This window comes from Xenopus laevis, chromosome 3L (assembly GCF_017654675.1).
Source record: "Xenopus laevis strain J_2021 chromosome 3L, Xenopus_laevis_v10.1, whole genome shotgun sequence".
Lineage (NCBI taxonomy): Eukaryota > Metazoa > Chordata > Amphibia > Anura > Pipidae > Xenopus > Xenopus laevis.
Window position 1 is genome coordinate 40,092,568 of NC_054375.1, and position 18,045 is coordinate 40,110,612.

The window sequence follows — 18,045 nt, forward strand, 5'->3', positions numbered from 1 at the left end:
CAGTCTCTTAAATCAATGCATGGTTGCTAGGGTCATTTGGGCCCTAGTTACCAGATTGCTTAAAATGCAAATTGGAGAGCTGCTGAATAAAAAGCTAAAGAACTCAAAAACCTTCAATAATAAAAAATGAAAACAAATGGCAAATTATCTCAGAATATCACTCTCTACGTCATACTAAGGGGCCGATTTATCAAAGGTCGAGGTGAATTTTCAAATTAAAAAAATTAGAATATCGAGCTATTTTTTTTTTTCGATTCTAATTGAATATCGAAATTTATCATGTACTGTCTCATTAAAAATTTGACTTCGACCATTCGCCATCTAAAACCTGTCGAATTGCTGTTTTGGCCTATGGGGGACCTCCTAGAACCTATTTGGAGTCAATTGGTGGACTTTTGAGTTTTTTTGGGAAAAACTTTGATTCAAATTCAATCGAATGCGCTATTACTTTGATTCGTACAATTCAAATTCGGACCTATTCGATCGATAACGGACCTATTCAGCCAAAAAAACAAAAAACTTTGGTTGGTCTTTTTGAATTTGAATTTCAAAGTTTTTCGAAATTCGACCCTTGATAAATATTACCCTTAAAAGTTATCTCAAAGGTGAACAACCCCTTTCAAGAAGAAATAAAGCCCAACTAAAGTAGAAAAGAAATGCTCTGCATTATGTTTTGGGCTTCATGGCAGCACAGAAACCAGTGCAATTAGCATCAGAATTTAATAATCATCTTATATTACAGGCCAAACTAATTTTCTGATGGATAATTTGTGATGACCCCTAAGCTTAGCTTCTCAACAGCTGCTCAGAGCCCACTAAGCATGTGACTGTCACAGACACTTTCCAAGATGGTGACCCCCTGTGACAAGTTTGAAGTCCTGGATCATTGCTGCTATTGACAAGCTGAAACTTTAGGCTGGTGCAATAATTTAGTATATAAAATATGGCATTTTAAACTCAATTCATTTTTAGGGTTTAGTTCTCCTTTAAGAAATGGATATGCAATAGCACATAACAATAGCACACAACAGCCAGGCTTTCAGGCAACGTTCACATTGGCCCACTGTCCTGTGCAAATTCTTTTCTTATCTGTGGAGTATGGAAATGGTGCACATTCAACGCATTCACTAGCACTCATAAATAATTTACTTTGTAAAGGAAAAGATATGTACATTTATTTATTATACTCTAGGCCTCTGTATAATTCTAAATCTGAACATAAATAAAATGGGTTTTATAGAAGTATGTGTCAAAAATATTCAAGTACCTTTTCTTCAGTTATAAAAGTTAAAAAAGAAGTGACTTCCATATTTACAAACGATTTACTGAACGAGACGCGGGTTCCAAGTTCCTGGTGATTTTTTTTTTTTTTCGCCATTTTTCATGCTTCAACAGAAAACAGCATCTTCACCTCGGCGTCTTCAGGGCTTAACTGTTGTCTTCTTAATAAAAGAGTTCTTTATTCTTAAGATCTCAGCTGCACACATGTGGCCACACACTCTGTTGTACCATTCTGTGCTCCGCCCCCTGCCGGAAAAAGATAAAAAAAAAGATATTAACAGGGTTATCTGAGATAACTTTTAGTATGATGTAGAGAGTGATATTGTGAGATAATTTGCAATTTGTTTTCATTTTTTATTATTGAAGGTTTTTGAGTTCTTTCGCTTTTTATTCAGCAGCTCTTCAATTTGCATTTTAAGCAATCTGGTAACTAGGGTCCACATTTCCCTAGCAACTATACATTGATTTGAATAAAAGACTGGAATACGAATAGGAGAGTAGGGATGGGCGAATTTGACCCGTTTAGTTTTGCCAAAAATCCACCGCCAACGAAATGTCGCCGACGCCCATTAAAGCCTATGGGCGTCAAAAAAATTTGGTTGTGCGGCTAAATGGTTTTGACGCGTCTTTTTATTTTGACGCACAACGCCATACAAGTCTTCGCCCATCCTTATAGGAGAGGCTTGAATAGAAGGATCAGTAATAAAAAGTAACAATAACAAGACATTTGTAGCCTTACAGAGCATTTGTTTTTCTAGATGGGGTCAGTGACCCCCATTTGAAAGCTGCAAAGAGTCAGAAGAAAAAGGCAAATAACTATAAAACTATAAATAATGAAAACCAATTGACAAGTTGCTTAGAATTGGTCGTTCTAAAACATAAGAGTTACCTGAAAAAGGTGAACCACCCCTTTAATACCAATCGTAAGCTTGGAATGAGAAGTCATTCACACATTCAAAGCAGCAACATTTTACCCAGTACAGGTATTGGACCTATTATCCAGAATGCTCGGGCCCAGGGGGGTTTCCAGATCACAGATCTTTCCGTAATTTGGATCTTCGTACCTTAAAGGGGTTATTCACCTTCCAAACACTTTTTTCAATTCAGTTGTTTTCAGATTGTTCCCCAGAAATAAAGATTACTTTCCATTATTAATTTTTTACTATTTTTACCAAAATCTAAGTTTAATGTTGAATGTTCATGTCTCTGGTGTTTGAGTCTGGCAGCTCAGTAATTCAGGTGCAGATTCTAAACTGTTACTATTTTGCTACATTGAGTTGATACATTTCTCAGCAGCATCACTGGAGTATTAGCAACTATTGTATCAATTCTAACAGCTGCCTGTAATGAAACTCAGGGATTCTGCTCAGCAGGGACAAATATAAGAAATGTATCCATTTAGAACAGTTTACAGGGTCGGCGACCCACCCTCCCAGAGCTGCTTCAGAAGGTGAAAAAAGACACTTCACACTTCAATATTAGAAAAACAGTCACACATAGAAAATGGAAAGTCATTGGAAAAAGTCATTATTTCTGGTGATCTATCTGAAAATGGAAAAAAACTGCTTTCTGTAATTCAGAGCTTTCTGGATAACGGGTTTCCGGATAACGGATCCCATACCAGGTATTATCTGGAAAGCTCTGAATTATGGGAAGGCCATAGACTCCATTTTAATTAGGGATGCACCGAATCCACTTTTTTGGATTCGGCCGAATCCTTCGCGAGAGATTCGGCCGAATTTTTTACTTTTGTGACAAAAAGTCACTTGATTTTCCCTTCCCGCCCCTTATTTACATATGCAAATTAGGATTTGTATTCAGTTCGGCCGGGCAGAAGGATCCGGCCAAATCAGAATCCTGCTTAAAAAGGCCGAATCCTGGATTGGGTGCATCCCTAATTTTAATTATGTTAAAATTTAAGAAAATGTAATTCCTTTTCCTCTGTAATAATAAAACAGAACAGGTATCCAGAAACCCGTTATGCAGAACACTCCGAATTACAGGAAGGCTGTCTCTCATAGACTCCATTTTATCCAAATAATTAAAAATTTTTAAAAAGGATTCCCTTTTTCTCTGTAATAATAAAACAGTAGCTTGTACTTGACCCAAACTAAGATACAATTAATCCTTATTGGAGGCAAAACCAGCCTATTGGGTTTATTTCATGTTTAAATGAATTTCTAGTAAATCAAATTGTGGAAAGACCCCTTATCCAGAACATAGCCTTAAGTTTGAAGATCCAAATTACAGAAAGATCCATTATCCGGAAAACCCCAGGTCCTGAGTATCTGGATAACAAGTCCCATACCTGTACCTTGTACTTGATTCCAAATAAGATATAATCAATCCATATTGAAGATCAAACAATCCTACTGGGTTTAATTAATGTTTAAAATAGTTTTTTAGTAAAAGGTATGGTGATCCGAATTGTGGAAAGACCCCTTATCCAGAACATACCATATCCTGAGCATTCTAGATAACACGTCCCCCCTACCTGCCTGTAGTAAGTAGAGAACATCTGGGCTAGCAAATACACTATGATGGCAATTTTGCCAAAACTAAGATATAATTAATCTTTATTGAAAGCAAAACCAGCCTATCGGCTTTATTTAATGTTTACATGATTTTCTAGTAGACTTATGGGCAGATTTATCAATGGTCGAATTTGTATAATTTTGAAATTTGAATTCAAGAATACCAACCAAAATTAAATCAAGTTTGTTTTTTTTTGGCTGAATCAGTCCGTTTTCGATCGAATTAGAATCGAAGTAATAGCGATTACCCTTTGATTTTTCAAAGTCCACCAATTGACTCCAAATAGGTTCTAGGAGGTCCCCCATAGGCCAAAAAATCAATTCGGCAGGTTTTAGATGGCGAATGGTCGAAGTTGAAGTTTTAAAGAGACAGTACATTTAGAAAACATTTTTTCAAATTCAAATCGAATTTGGACTGTTCCCTAGTCGAAATACACAAAAAATAGTTCGAAGACTTTTTTAATTCGAATTTTCACTTCGACCTTTGATAAATCTTGAAGATCCAAGTTACAAAAAAGATCGGTTATGCAGAAAACCCCCCAGGTCCTGTGAATTCCTGATAACAGGTCCCATACCTGTACCTTGTACATGATGCCAAGTAAGATATAATCCATAAAGACAAAACCATTCTACTCCTTTAATTAATGTTTCAAATTAATTTTTAGTAAAAGGTATGGTGATCCAAATTGTGGAACATACCATATCCTGAGCATTCTATATAGCACGTCCCCCGACCTATAGTAAGTACCTTGTGTCTGTCCTACAAGAATGAGTGACTTTACACTTCTGAGTGCCAATATTCTCTATGAGGTGCTGACACAAAATGACATGTCCCAGAATCCCACCGATGGAAACATCTTCACATTCAATTGAAGTAGCCGCCAAAATGCAGGTGCCACTCTGGGGGTCGGTCCTCCATGTCCTATGGAATGAATGAAAATATATTTTAATACACCCTTTGACAATGAGCGGTGCACTCTTTTTTGTGATGTATGTATAAATGGATTTTGATATGACTTGTAGCCTGCAGAATACTATATATTTGTTTTTCGGGAATGGGGTAACCTGACACTATATAATAGTATAATAAGCATAGTGCAATCTGATTAACATTGCAGGTATCGGTGAGATGTATTTTAGGTATTGGAAGGGTTTAGCAGCCAGTTGTACTAGAGTGAAAGGGTAGAAGAGACTAAGGGTAGTTTGGACCCTAGCAACCAGATTGCCGAAATTGCAAACTGGAGAGCTGCTGAATAAAAAGCTAAATAACTCAAAAACTTTTGGAAACACCTTAAAAAAAAATAACAACTCAAAAACCACAAATAATAAAAAATGAAAACCAAATACAAATTGTCTCAGAATATCACTCCCTACATCATACTAAAAGTTAACTCAAAGGTGAACGAACCCTTTAAAGCTAATGCAGCAGAAAAAGGTAGAAATAAATGCAGGGACATATCACTAGGTGTTTTGTTTTCCAGGTATTCTTAATAGGGATGCACCGAATCCAGGATTCGGTTTCGGCCGAATCCTTCTGCCTGGCCGATCCAAATCCTAATTTGCATATCCAAATTAGGGGCGGGAAGTAAAAAGCTTGACTTTTTGTCACAGAACAAGGAAGTAAAATAAATTTCCCATATGCAAATTAGGATTCGGATTAGTATTCGGCCAAATCTTTTGCGAAGGATACGGCCCTAATCCAAAATAGTGGATTCAGTGCATCCCTAATTCTTAACCAATTTGGCAGAACTGAATCTGAATTTGCATATGCAGGAAATTGCGTGACTTTTTGTCACAAAACAAGGAAGTAAAAAAAATTTCACCTTCCCACCCCAAATTTGCATATGCAGATTAGGGTTTGGATTCGGACAAATCTTTTGTGAAGGATTCGGGGGTTCAGCCGAATCCAAAATAGTGGATTTAGTGCATCCCCAATTCTTAACCAGTTCGGATTTGGTCGAATCCTTCTGCCCGGTCAAAACTAATCCGAATTTGCATATGCAAATTAGGGTCGGGGAGGGAAATGGCGTGACTTTTTGTCACAAAACAAGGAAGTAAAAAATGTTTTCCCCTTCCCACCCCTAATTGGCATATGCAATTAGGGTTCAGTTCAGTATTCGGTCAAATCTTTTGCGAAGGATTTAATCCTTCTGCCCGGCCAAACCGAATCATATGCAAATTAGGGGAGGGGAGGGAAATTGTGAGACTTTTTGTCATAAAACAAGGAAGCAATGTTTTCTCCTTCCCACCCCTAATTTGCATATGCAAATACAAATTAGGGTTTGGATTCAGCCGAATCTTTCGCGAAGGATTTTGGGGTTCGGCCGAATCTAAAATAGTGGATTAAGTGCATCCCTAATTCTTACTTACTACCAGCTTGTTTAGATATGATTAGGCATTCCTACCTCAAAACCACATACTCTCTGCATGGCAAGGGAGGCATGCTTTCTGTTATATAGTGATATATTTCTGTATCTTCATCCAAGGCTTCTACAATCTTGCACTGCTGCAAATTGGGGTCCCAAGTGTGTTGCTCCCTTAAGATGTGCTGAAGGACGGCGGGGGGTGTGGCCTCAATTTCGGCGGAGGCTTTCCACATTCTTATTGGAAATTCATCCGTTTCTACCTGCATAGGGGAGATAAGGAGAGGTGTGGCTATAGACAAGCAGTAGCCTGACATTCCTGCAAATGGATAAATAATAGTCTTCCTATCGTTGTAACTAAAGCTGGAGACATACTGAGCACATGTTGCTTTTAGTAGCCAAGTTGATTCCATTCCTTCCTATGTGGAAAGGTTTTTCCTATACGACATGGCACCCACCCCTTGTCTCAATAAGACGCTGAACTGTTGTTCAAGTGCAATAAAGCAGCTCAAATACATAGACATGCTAATATGAAGGTGTGGCTGTTGCTTTATAGAGGGTAGGAGCTCTGGCTACATCTTCAACTGCTTCAACAACAACAGCAAATGTATATGTAGCTGAAGACAACCCTTTACATTTAAAGGAAAGCAAAAAAAGAACACATACCTTTTTGTAAGCCAGCTCAACGTGTTCAAATCCTGAACATGCCGCCCAGCTCCTGTACTTGTCTTTAGCATCTCGAAGGAGGCTCTGCATAGAGTTCTCCAGAGAGATAAGGGTACTGCAGTGAGCGGCTAATGAATTGGTGGATGTGTTGACAGAAGTTTCAGCGTGGATAGGCTGCACATCACAAATGCTTGGACACAGATCACACCAGTAATCCGGTAACTGCATAAGAAACACAATTTCAATGGTCAGCTTGGCAGAGAAACCATCACGTTAGGATGAGGCCTGAATGAGCCAAACAGCCCTACACACATAGGGGGGAATTCACAAAGGTGGTGATATTGAGACAAAATAAAAGTGGAGATAAAAATGTCGGGTTTCACTCCAAATTCATGAACCTCTATCTCCACTTTTGTGAATTTGTCTTTTAAACAGTTTTCAGATTTTGTCTTTCTCACAGCATTTTAACGACATCCATCAAATTGGAATTTCCGGGGAGGGGTTTATTTTACCTAGGAAAATTATACATCCTTTTTTCAGGATAACCTGGGATTTCTAAATCTGCCTACATATTTGTGTAATTCCACGTCTGTAACACGATATAAGGGTCTAAATAGAAAGAATGTTATTTTGCACAATATAGGGATTTGTATCAGAAATATGTTTTATTGTCTTAAGTCAAGTGTCTCAGTGCTGCTAAACCTAAAACATTGACTGGAAAGCTTTACTTTTCCTTTAGATTTATATGGTATAGTCACTCAAATTGCTAATATTGCTCATTCATTAAGATAAAACTAGTAAAATAACGCAAGTGTGAGTTAAAAACTTTTTACATAAAAAATTGTAGAAGGGTAAGGGCACACGGGTAGATATAGTCGCCCAGCGACTAATCGCCTCTTCTCCCCGATCTGCCTTCTATAATGAGAAATCGCCAGTGGGGTGGCACTTGCGGTGATTCATTTTCAGAAGTCACCCGAAGTTGCAATTTCTCATTATAGCCGGCGGGAAGGTAGAGGAAGCCAGATTGGGGAGATTGTTGCTCAGAAGAAGTGACTTGTCGCCAGGGGCGATTAATCTCCCCGATTCTGCTTGTGTGTCCTTAACCTTAAATACACTTTTTTAAAATTTAATCAGTGTTTTACTTGTTTTGTTAATGAGGCTTTTACACCTATAGAGGTAGACAGAAACTTGTGCCCTGACTATAAAATGCTAATCCCCTACAAGAGGTGTGAAGTGAATATTGTCTGAACTAAAGAAGAGCAGATTAGTTTAGAACTGATCTGACACATAGGGACTAGTTACACTGAGCTTTACTCGATTTTTAAAATGTCGGGAGAAAATGTCGTTTAAAATGTTGTTTGAAAGACAAATTCATAAAAGTGTCTGTAAACTGTCTTTCTTTCACTAAAAAATGAAAAGTGGCGGTTGAGTCGGAATTTAGGCAGATTTCTGTTTGTGAATATGGAGAAAGTATTTTACACCAGTTTACCACCACTTTTACTCAGGGGCGCTCCGCCAATGAAGCGAGCTGAGCCGCTCGCCTCAGGCGGTATCGCCAGGGAGGATTCCAGGGGCGGCAAAAAGCCGCTCCTGCACCTTTAAGAGGTGAATTTCCGTTTTTTAAACCGGAAATTCGGCTGTACTATTGTGAGAGAGCAAAATGTGCTCTCCGCCATAGTGTTCCTACCTCGGCAAGGGGGTGGCATTGCAGGAGCCTGGTCAGAAACGGCGCTGCTTTTACTCCATGTTTACTCCAAAAACGGGCTCTCTCCACTTTTGTGAATCCCCCCCCCATAGAGACAGGGCAAGCAATTACTTTCCATTCAGCGCTTCCTAGATGTCACTGTTCTCCTCACATTCCCCCAGTTCTCTTCACCGTTTAATTGTGTAGCCAGGGCATGGGGATGTTGTTAATTTGTGTAATTTGGGTAATTCCACGTCTGTAACACGATATAAGGGTCTAAATAGAAAGAATGTTATTTTGCACAATATAGGGATTTGTATCAGAAATATGTTTTATTGTCTAAAGTCAAGCGTCTCAGTGCTGCTAAACCTAAAACATTGACTGGAAAGCTTTACTTTTCCTTTAGATTTATATGGTATAGTCACTCAAATTGCTAATATTGCTCATTCATTAAGATAAAACTAGTAAAATAACGCAAGTGTGAGTTAAAAACTTTTTACATAAAAAATTGTAGAAGGGTAAGGGCACACGGGACATTGGGTCCCCCATTCTGGTGCACAAACAAGATTCTAAGATGACTCAAGGCTTGACTTAATAACAGGTGTAGTGTTGGAAGCTTCTACGGGGTCTCAATGAAAGGGGGTGAAACTAGGCTGTAAATAGCTATTAGAAAGCGTGCCTGAATTGCAGCTATACCAGTTGGTTGATTCCCAGTATTCGTTGTAAGATTTGTTCCCTAGTGAGCAGCTGACTATCTGAAGCTGCATTCCCTAGTGTCTTGATCCCAGCACTGGGCCATCTCATATATGTGAGAAGTTGCTAGAAAAGTGGTAGGTGGGAGTTGCCCCATAGGGGCAGGTCAGCTGTGGGCAGGGGGATATGGCTGATTCGTAGTACCAGGCCATACATGGGTGGTGGTATGGATTAGGTGCAGATCCAATATTTTCCTGTAAGGTATGTAGCTCAACGTCTCTGCTGAGCCAGCCAGGGTGGCTTGCAGTTGAAAATTGGGGTTGTTGGGGCCTGATGTAAGCCACCGGCCTATATATCAAATAATGTTACCAACGCTATAAATATATGTAAATGGGGAATATTTTTCTATATAGAATGTTCTATTACACCATATGGTAAATGCAAGGAAGGCTTAGTACCGGCTCGCCAGTTACTTTTATTTGTTCGGGTGCATCAAGCTCCAAACCTTGAAAGGTAAAGCAGCCTCCGTTTAGTGTGGTTCAACAATACACAGTAGATACTTTTCTTACCAGATAGGTGTTTTGACCCGGATGCAGCCGACCGAGTCAGTCGCCAAGAAAGTCACGGCATCCACAGTAGACAAATTTTGCAGCAGCGCACTCCGGAAAAAAGTTAACTGGAATCTTGACTTCAGCGGTTTGTCTATGAGGTCCGGAGTGCGCTGTGGCAAAAATTGACTACACCGGACTATACAGTATAGTTGGGAGGCTAGGAAGTAGTAATACAGGTCTGGGAACCCCAGTCCCCCTTTTAATGATAGGGCCTTTAGTTTGGATTTTGCAAATCATGGGGATTTCTTCCCCCCAGACAAATGAGGATTGGATCTGTTCAATGTGTGTGAAAACAGATTTGGAGATATAGATAAGGGAGTTATAGGAGAAGTAAAGCTACGGAGGCATTTTATTGCCAATAGATCAGCTGCAATAGTGCAAGCTAGAATGCTATATTTATTCTGTAGAATGTTTTACCATACCTGAGTAAAAAGCTCTAGAAACTCTCTGTTTGTTTAGGATAGGAGCTGCAGTATTAATGTGTTGTGACATCACTTCCTGCCTGAGTCTCTCCCTGCTCACTTATAGCTCTGGGCTCAGATTACAGCAGAGAAGGGAGGGGGGTGGTGAAGAGGAGCAAACTGAGCATGCTCTTGCCCAGGGCAATGAGGTTTAAGCTGAAGGCAGGAAGTCTGATACAGAAACCCATGTGTACACAATAGAAGGAAAGAAATGAAGTGTTTCTTTTGACAGAGGACTCAGAGCAGCACTACTTTGGGGGTTTACTGGTATATTTAGATGGACCTTTCTGATAAGGCTTACTTAGTTTTAACCTTTCCTTCTCCTTTAAGTAGAATGTATAAAAATTAAGGGAAGAAGACCATTTTTACAAGATTAATTCTGCCCCAAGGGAGGTTTACTAAGAGTTTGAGCTTGGTTATCATATTTTTCAGTGATTGGGGTGAGGTTTAGATCTGTGTAGGTAGCACTTTGCTTGGATTTGGCTGTCCTGGGTGAAAGCAAAGCCAGGGTGATGAGTAGAGGTGCATGGTCAGATATAGCACAGGGCAGATATTGTGCTGTTGTAGTGTGAGAAGGTCTATCCCAGTCTATACCCTCTGTTTTTCTAATCTTTTACGTGGGGATTTGCTACCAGAACACAATACAGCATTAGCAAACAGTCTGAGGCAGAATCTAAGAATCTCCAAGAAATTACATTTTATCAAGTGTGGGCAATTTTATAATTGTGGACATTCAACCTAGTTCATGGTCTAATCTAGGTCTACAACTGTCATCAACTATTAAAAGACAATGAAAAACCTGTCTAACTTTTATGAAATCACATTTGATTGGCAGTTATTTAAAGTGATTATATGAAAAATGATGCGATAAACATCGGAGCTCACCCAGTATCGCTGTGTCTTCCTGGTCGCGGCCCGTGTGAGACGCCGGCTACTTCCCGCCGGCATTCAATGTAGAACAGTAGTTAGTCTCATCAAATTCGGCGCTGTCCCAGGACACGAAAAGCAGACTACAGCTTCGGTGCAAAAGGTAGGCTTTATTTCAACACACACATGGTCAGGGTGTACAGCGGTGGGTGTGCAGGGCTGTTAGACTTACGCGTTTCTTGCCGGATCTCCCGGCACTTCCTCAGAGTGTGTGTTGAAATAAAGCCTACCTTTTGCACCGAAGCTGTAGTCTGCTTTTCGTGTCCTGGGACAGCGCCGAATTTGATGAGACTAACTACTGTTCTACAGTTATTTAAAGTGGTTGTTCAATTTTATGGGGCAGATTTACTAAACTCGAGGGAATAATTCTAATTGAAAAAAAATTCGAATTTCAAAGTATTTTCTTAGGTACTTCGACCATCGAATGGGTCAAATTTGATCGAATCGAACGATTCAAAGTGAAAATCGTTCGACTATTCGATAGTCGAAGTACTGTCTCTTTAAAAAATACTTCGACTTCATACTTCGCCACTTTAAACCTACCGAGGTTCAATGTTAGCCTATGGGGACCTTCCCCAGCACTTTTCTAAGTTTTTTTTTTGATCAAATAAAAATCCTTCGATCGATCGATTAAAATCGTTCGTTTCGTTCAATTGAATGATTTTTATTCGATCGAAGTATTTGCTGTAAATCCTTCTAATTCGATATTCGAAGTATTTTTATTTCGAGGGTCGAATTCGAGGGTTTTTTAACCCTCGAAATTCGACCCTTGATAAATCTGCCCCATATGAACCTTTATTATGATGTAGAGAGTGATGTTCTGAGACAATTTCCAATTGGTTTCCATTTTTTATTATCTGTGGTTTTTGAGTTATTTAGCTTTTTATTCAGCAGCTCTCCAGTTTGCAATTTTAGCAGTCTGGCTGCTATGATCCAAATTACCCTAGCAACCATGCATTGATTTAAATAAAAAACTGGAATATGAATAGGAGAGGCCTGAATAGAAAGACGAGTAATTAAAAGTAGCAGTAATAATACATGTGTAGTCTTACAAAGCGATTGTTTTTTGATGGGGTCAGTGACCCCATTTGAAAGCTGAAAAGAGTCAGAAGAAGAAGGCAAATAATTCAAAAACAGTAACAAATCAAATGATTTTAAGATCCATAGTTATTGTATTATATTACAAATTCACTACCTGAAACAGTCTGTTGCATTCTGCAATCATGTGAGCCAGGCCTTGAGTTGCAGCCAGGTTCTCACTCAGGTCTTTCTGGTCTGGTTTTCCAAGACTATATTTCCGTTGACTTGACCTTAATAAAAAACAGGAAAAAGACGTGAACAAAAAAAGAAAAGACTTTGGATAACTACTGGAAAAAAAATTTTGTTTTTCTTTTCTAAATTTTTATCTCATGTTGAACTAGCACACTTGTGTGTTACTTGTTGATTTGATTTTGAATCTGCAGGACAGCAGCAGTCCTCTTGCTGTTTATTGTGAAATATCTAATAAAACTTTTGAAACCACAAAAAAAACAAGCTACAATTATATACACAATAGTAGTGTTTCTGAAGCAAACACCATAGTTTTACCAGTGCAGGGCAACATTATATTTGTATTACTTTAAAACACTTTTTTCATGTTACTGTTCCAAGGGATACCTACTGCCATGCATCTTGTTTAAGTCTGGGACCTCTAATGCAGGGCTTGACAGACTGGAGATACATGGTCTAGTCCAGGAATTCCCAACCTCTTTTACCCATGAGCCACATTCAAGAGTTGGGGAGCGACACAAGCATGACAAATGTTCCCGGTGGTGCCAAATAAGGGCTGTGATTGGTTCTTTGGTAGTCCTTTTGTGGACTGGCAGACTACAGGAGGTTCTGTTTGGCAGTACACCTGGTTTTTATGCAACTAAAGCTTGTCTCCAAGCAAGGAATAAGCACCTGCTTTGAGGCCACTGGGAGCAACATCCAAGGGGGTCGGAGAGCAACATGTTGCTCACAAGGCACTGGTTTGGGATCACTGGTCTAGTCTATAAATGATCCTATTACATTTATCTAGGGCATCGCGAGTTAACTATCAATTGATGCTGCAGTCTGAGTCAAGCACATACCTGGAAGATGATGAGCTCTCTCTCCTGAAAGTGTTCAGATGGAACAGGCTGGGGGCAAGACACACTGCGATGTTTGTAGGAGTCATTTGGTTTTCAGTTACACAGGCAACCACATCTCTGAGAAAGTAGAGAAGAATCTTAAGGGCATCGCGATTCTCATCAGGAAGCAAGAGGATGGCTGCCTGGACAGCAAGAAACTGCTGGTCCTTCGGTAGATCTACCAGTAGAGGGAGGCAAACAACAGAATAAGTTCCCATGTCTGGGTCTGCCTTGCCTGCGACAAGCATCAGTTCAACACGGTAGAGGATGAACTTGACAGACTCCCACTTCCTACTTCTGCACAAACAATGGAACTACTCAATCCTCACCCACTGCAGACCTGACTGTTTCCTGACTTGCATACCATAACTATTTGTAAGCAGTATTATAATGAAATCACGTTTTAAAAAAAAAAAAAAAAAAAAATCAATAGAACTCTTACATATTGTGGGATTGAAATCACGATTAGTAACCCATGAATGACTGCATTCAGAAGTTGCTCCTGCTTGACTGTATCAAGGTCAGTGTTTATTCTCACAGTTTACAGCAGAGCATCTAAACCCTTGGCTGGTATCATTGACCTGAATGGCAAACATTGCCCACTTACACTGATAAATGTGCAGGAATGATTCACAGAGCTTGCTGGTAAATATGGGTTCAGGCAAATCCCGGAAATACTGCTTCACCATGTCTGCAACGTCAAACGCAGACTGCCCTTCGTAATTCACATATTTGCAATCCTGTTCATTCATTTCTCTTAGGGACTGGATTCTGGATTTGACGCCAGATTTTCTAAACAGACCAACCTGTCAAAATAGGAATTTGCATAAAGATGACGGTAAAGCAGAAAAGCCAAAGTTTATGTCTAACCCAGGTATACGTATAATGATTCACGCAACAAAAAATCTTTATTATTGATACCTGATCAAGAAAGTGGATCCGCAAATACTCCATCGCCTGGAGAATACTCTTGGGGATAGGGTGCCCTGTCCTTTGGACATTCAGAAGGAATGGTACGCCAAACACATTCTTCTCCTTATAGTCTGGAGCCCTGATTTTACGTATGAACTTTGGCACATTCCTAAATGTAAAATTGGTAATAACCTTCGTTAAAGGTAGATACAGAGCAATAAAATAGCCTTAGCTTTTTCTCTATTATTAAAACCGTCAGCAAGATCATTTGTTTGTAACCATTTTAGTTGTGTTATTAGATATCGTCTAGTTTAAGCTTACATTGTAGTTAGGAACACAATTATTTTTCAAGGGCAAGAACCAGCCCCTTAATAGGTGTTCTGACTCAGGTACTCCTGTGATTTTTTTTTTATACAAACTCACTTCCATTATTTACAACAGCTTCACACATACCAGTTCCATCCTTGCTTGCTTGATGGAGAATATTTATCCATCAATGCTGTTAATTTCAACAAGGCAAGTCTCTGTATCCTGTTCAGATGGGCGGCTGATTGGCTGTCAACTTGCATAGAAAGGTTCACAGGCTCTGGGCTTTGTCTGCAACAAAGTATTTAGGAAACATCATTTAGGAAAGATCTTTCACTTTATTGGGAAAATTAAAATGTAATATTAGCTTCAGCATACTGAAATAAAAAACTTTGTTAATACAACCAATACAAATTCTGTACTGTTTCTGAAAAAATCAGGTTTATCTTCACTATTCCTCACTCAGCATCTGTTTCTCTTCATTCTGTCTTCATTCGGGAGTTGGGTGTCAGATAATCATTGACAGTTAGATCCAATATATCTTATAGAAGGAGCTCCTTTTGCCTAGAAGATGTATTAGAGCTCACTCTATTAAATTCACCAGACACCATGTCTCTCTACATACAGAATTTGTGCAAAAGGCAGTTATTTTGCTAGATTTTGTTTGTACTGGAATCAGTTATTTGAGTGAGCTCTAATACATCTGCTAGGAAAGGAAGCCCCCCTATAAGATATATTGGATCATTCATCTGACACTCAGCTGCTGCTCCTTTTGCCTAGAAGATGTATTAGAGCTCACTCTATTAAAATTAGGGATGCACCGAATCCAGGATTCGGTTCGGGATTCGGCCTTTTTCAGCAGGATTCGGATTCGGCCGAATCCTTCTGCCCAGCCGAACCGAATCCTAATTTGCATATGCAAATTAGGGGCGGGAGGGAAATTGCATGACTTTTTGTCAGAAAACAAGGAAGTAAAAAATGTTTTCCCCTTACCACCCCTAATTTGCATATGCAAATTAGGGTTCGGATTCGGTTCGGTATTCGGCCGAATCTTTCACAAAGGATTCGGGGGTTCGGCCGAATCCAAAAAAGTGGATTCGGTGCATCCCTAATTAAAATCACCAGACATCATGTCTCTCTACATGCAGAATTTGTGCAAAAGGCAGTTATTTTGCTAGATTTTGTTTGTACTGGAATCAGTTATTTGAGTGAGCTCTAATACATCTGCTAGAAAGGGAGCCCCCTTATAAGATATAATGGATCATTCATCTGACACCCAACTGCTGCATGAAGAGAAACAGATGCTGAGAGAGGGATGGTGACTATAAATGTGATTATTTCAGAAACAATGCCGAATTTTTAATTGATTCTACTTAGAACGTTTTTTTACTTCAGTACGAGGAATTTTCATTTTCACCATTTTTGTGCTATGGCCGCTTTTGGCATTACTCTTTAATGATATCATTATGCAGGTTGAGGCATTTACTTAGTCTTCAGTCAGATATAATCAACTTTGCAATTACATTAGTTCCTTAATATGCCTCACCTGCTACAGTCCGTAAATGTGGAATCAATCTCGGAAATAGTTATATACGGCAAGATTGGAGAATCGCTGTCTGTGCGCGGTTTGCACCTCTCCACATCACTGATATGAGTTTTTGACTTGCCGTGCAAGTGCTCGTTAACTTCAAGATCGAAAGTTTTGGGGGAAGATGGACACGGTGAAACAGAGTCATTGGCAAAGTCAGAATCTCCATCATCTGAGAATTTTTCAGACCATTCACTGACCAGTTTTCGAAGACCATTGACATGCTCCATTACATTGTCTAGTTCTGAAAAGACATCGTCGTCTCCAGGAGACTCAAGCTTGCTGAAATGGAATGGGATGTTTGGCACGTTGTCATATATACTCAGTCTGTTATCAACAAGTGAACGTGGGCTTGAAGGGATCTCTGCATCTTTGGAACTGCTAGACCTCACTCTGTTTCGATTACAACCATGGAAACTTCCAGTTCTCCAGTTTACAGAGGTATTGTCAATTGGTGATAAAATACTGTTTGTAAGTGCTTTAGGAAAGGTTCCAGGTTTGTGACCTTGGGGTATCTGAAATATCTGCTGTTCGTGCAAGTGCCTTTCATTCCTAAAATTACGTTCCGAGATATCATTCCACAGTGAAAGCTTGCTAGGATCAAAGTCTTCTGCATATAGCCCACCTCTTTTGCCATGGCTTCTAACTCTTATAATAGGACTCGGAGTGCTTACAGTGCTGCTGGTTTCAGATGGACTACTGCTGCTGCATGTTTGAGAAGAACATGAATATCCAGCTTTACTATGAGTGTCGGCAAGATCAGAGATATTTACACAATTAAGATTCCGCAGCTTATCTTCATCAAGACCATCCAGCGGAACAGGGCAACTGATAGCTGGTTTATCCTTTAAATGTGCGTTTCTTTTTAAGGTGGAACTCCTTATTCGCAGTTTTTCCATTTTCCTGATCAGACTCTTCCCCCTTTTACTGGGGGGTTTGTCAGTAAGTTTTTCTTCGCTGATAATATTGAGCATTTCACTGGGAGAAGGCGAAGGACTAAAGGTAGAATCTAGAGAAACATATTTGATGGAGGAACATCTTGAAGAGCTTCTACTAGTCTCTAATTCCTCATAAGGTTTGGGGGAGCTGTCACTCTCACCACTACTTGAGCTGTGTAGAGAAGAGGTGTCATTTTTATCGATGAGAACTGAAAATGCTGCATCTTCCTTGGGAATGTTCAGAACTGGTATAATTGGTAGGGATAAACTGGATGCTTCATCAGGCAATGGACACTCCAGGTTCTCCAGGCGGGACCATCTTTGGCTTTGTCTTTGATAAGACCACTTGTTGCTTATGGCACAAGGTTCATCTTCTTCTGATTCTTCACTCTTTAAAAAAAATACATCAAAGCTAAATTACCTGAAAGATATGCAATAAAAAAAAACAATAGGGGCCAGTTACCATACCCCATGAGAGAACTAAGGGGTAAAGAGAACTAAGGGGTAAAGTCCTGAACTAGTTCCTGCAATAAGTATACTTATTACCCGACCCGGGGACCCACAAAACCAGTAATTGCATCACCTTGGCCTGGCAGGTCAACCAGGTTAAAGGGATACTGTCATGGGAAAAAAAATGTTTTTCAAAATGAATCAGTTAACAGTGTTGCTCCAGCAGAATTCTGCACTGAAATCCATTTCTCAAAATAGCAAACAGATTTTTTTACATTCAATTTTGAAATCTGACATGGGGCTAGACATTTTGTCAATTTTCCAGCTGCCCCAAGTCATGTGACTTGTGCTCTGATAAACTTCAATCACTCTTTACTGCTGTACTGCAAGTTGGACTGATATCACCCCCTCCCTTTCCCCCCCCCCAGCAGCCAAACAAAAGAACAATGGGAAGGTAACCAGATAACAGCTCCCTAACACA

The 18,045-nt window shown here is 39.6% G+C and overlaps 1 protein-coding gene across 1 annotated transcript in view; it reads right to left on the reverse strand.

Moving 5' to 3' along the window:
• Positions 1–1,158: 1,158 nt before the first annotated feature.
• LOC108705539 (rho GTPase-activating protein 7) overlaps positions 1,159–18,045 on the reverse strand; it is a 34,425-nt gene continuing 17,538 nt past the window's right edge. The window contains exons 5-14 of the mRNA XM_041586154.1: positions 16,135–17,504; positions 14,736–14,879; positions 14,292–14,451; positions 13,978–14,176; positions 13,332–13,548; positions 12,416–12,530; positions 6,845–7,066; positions 6,221–6,441; positions 4,564–4,737; positions 1,159–1,527 (exon numbers count right to left, since the gene is read on the reverse strand). Of these exons, the coding sequence (XP_041442088.1) occupies positions 1,422–1,527; positions 4,564–4,737; positions 6,221–6,441; positions 6,845–7,066; positions 12,416–12,530; positions 13,332–13,548; positions 13,978–14,176; positions 14,292–14,451; positions 14,736–14,879; positions 16,135–17,504 (2,928 nt within the window). The 3' untranslated portion in view covers positions 1,159–1,421. The remainder of the gene's footprint in view (positions 1,528–4,563; positions 4,738–6,220; positions 6,442–6,844; positions 7,067–12,415; positions 12,531–13,331; positions 13,549–13,977; positions 14,177–14,291; positions 14,452–14,735; positions 14,880–16,134; positions 17,505–18,045) is intronic.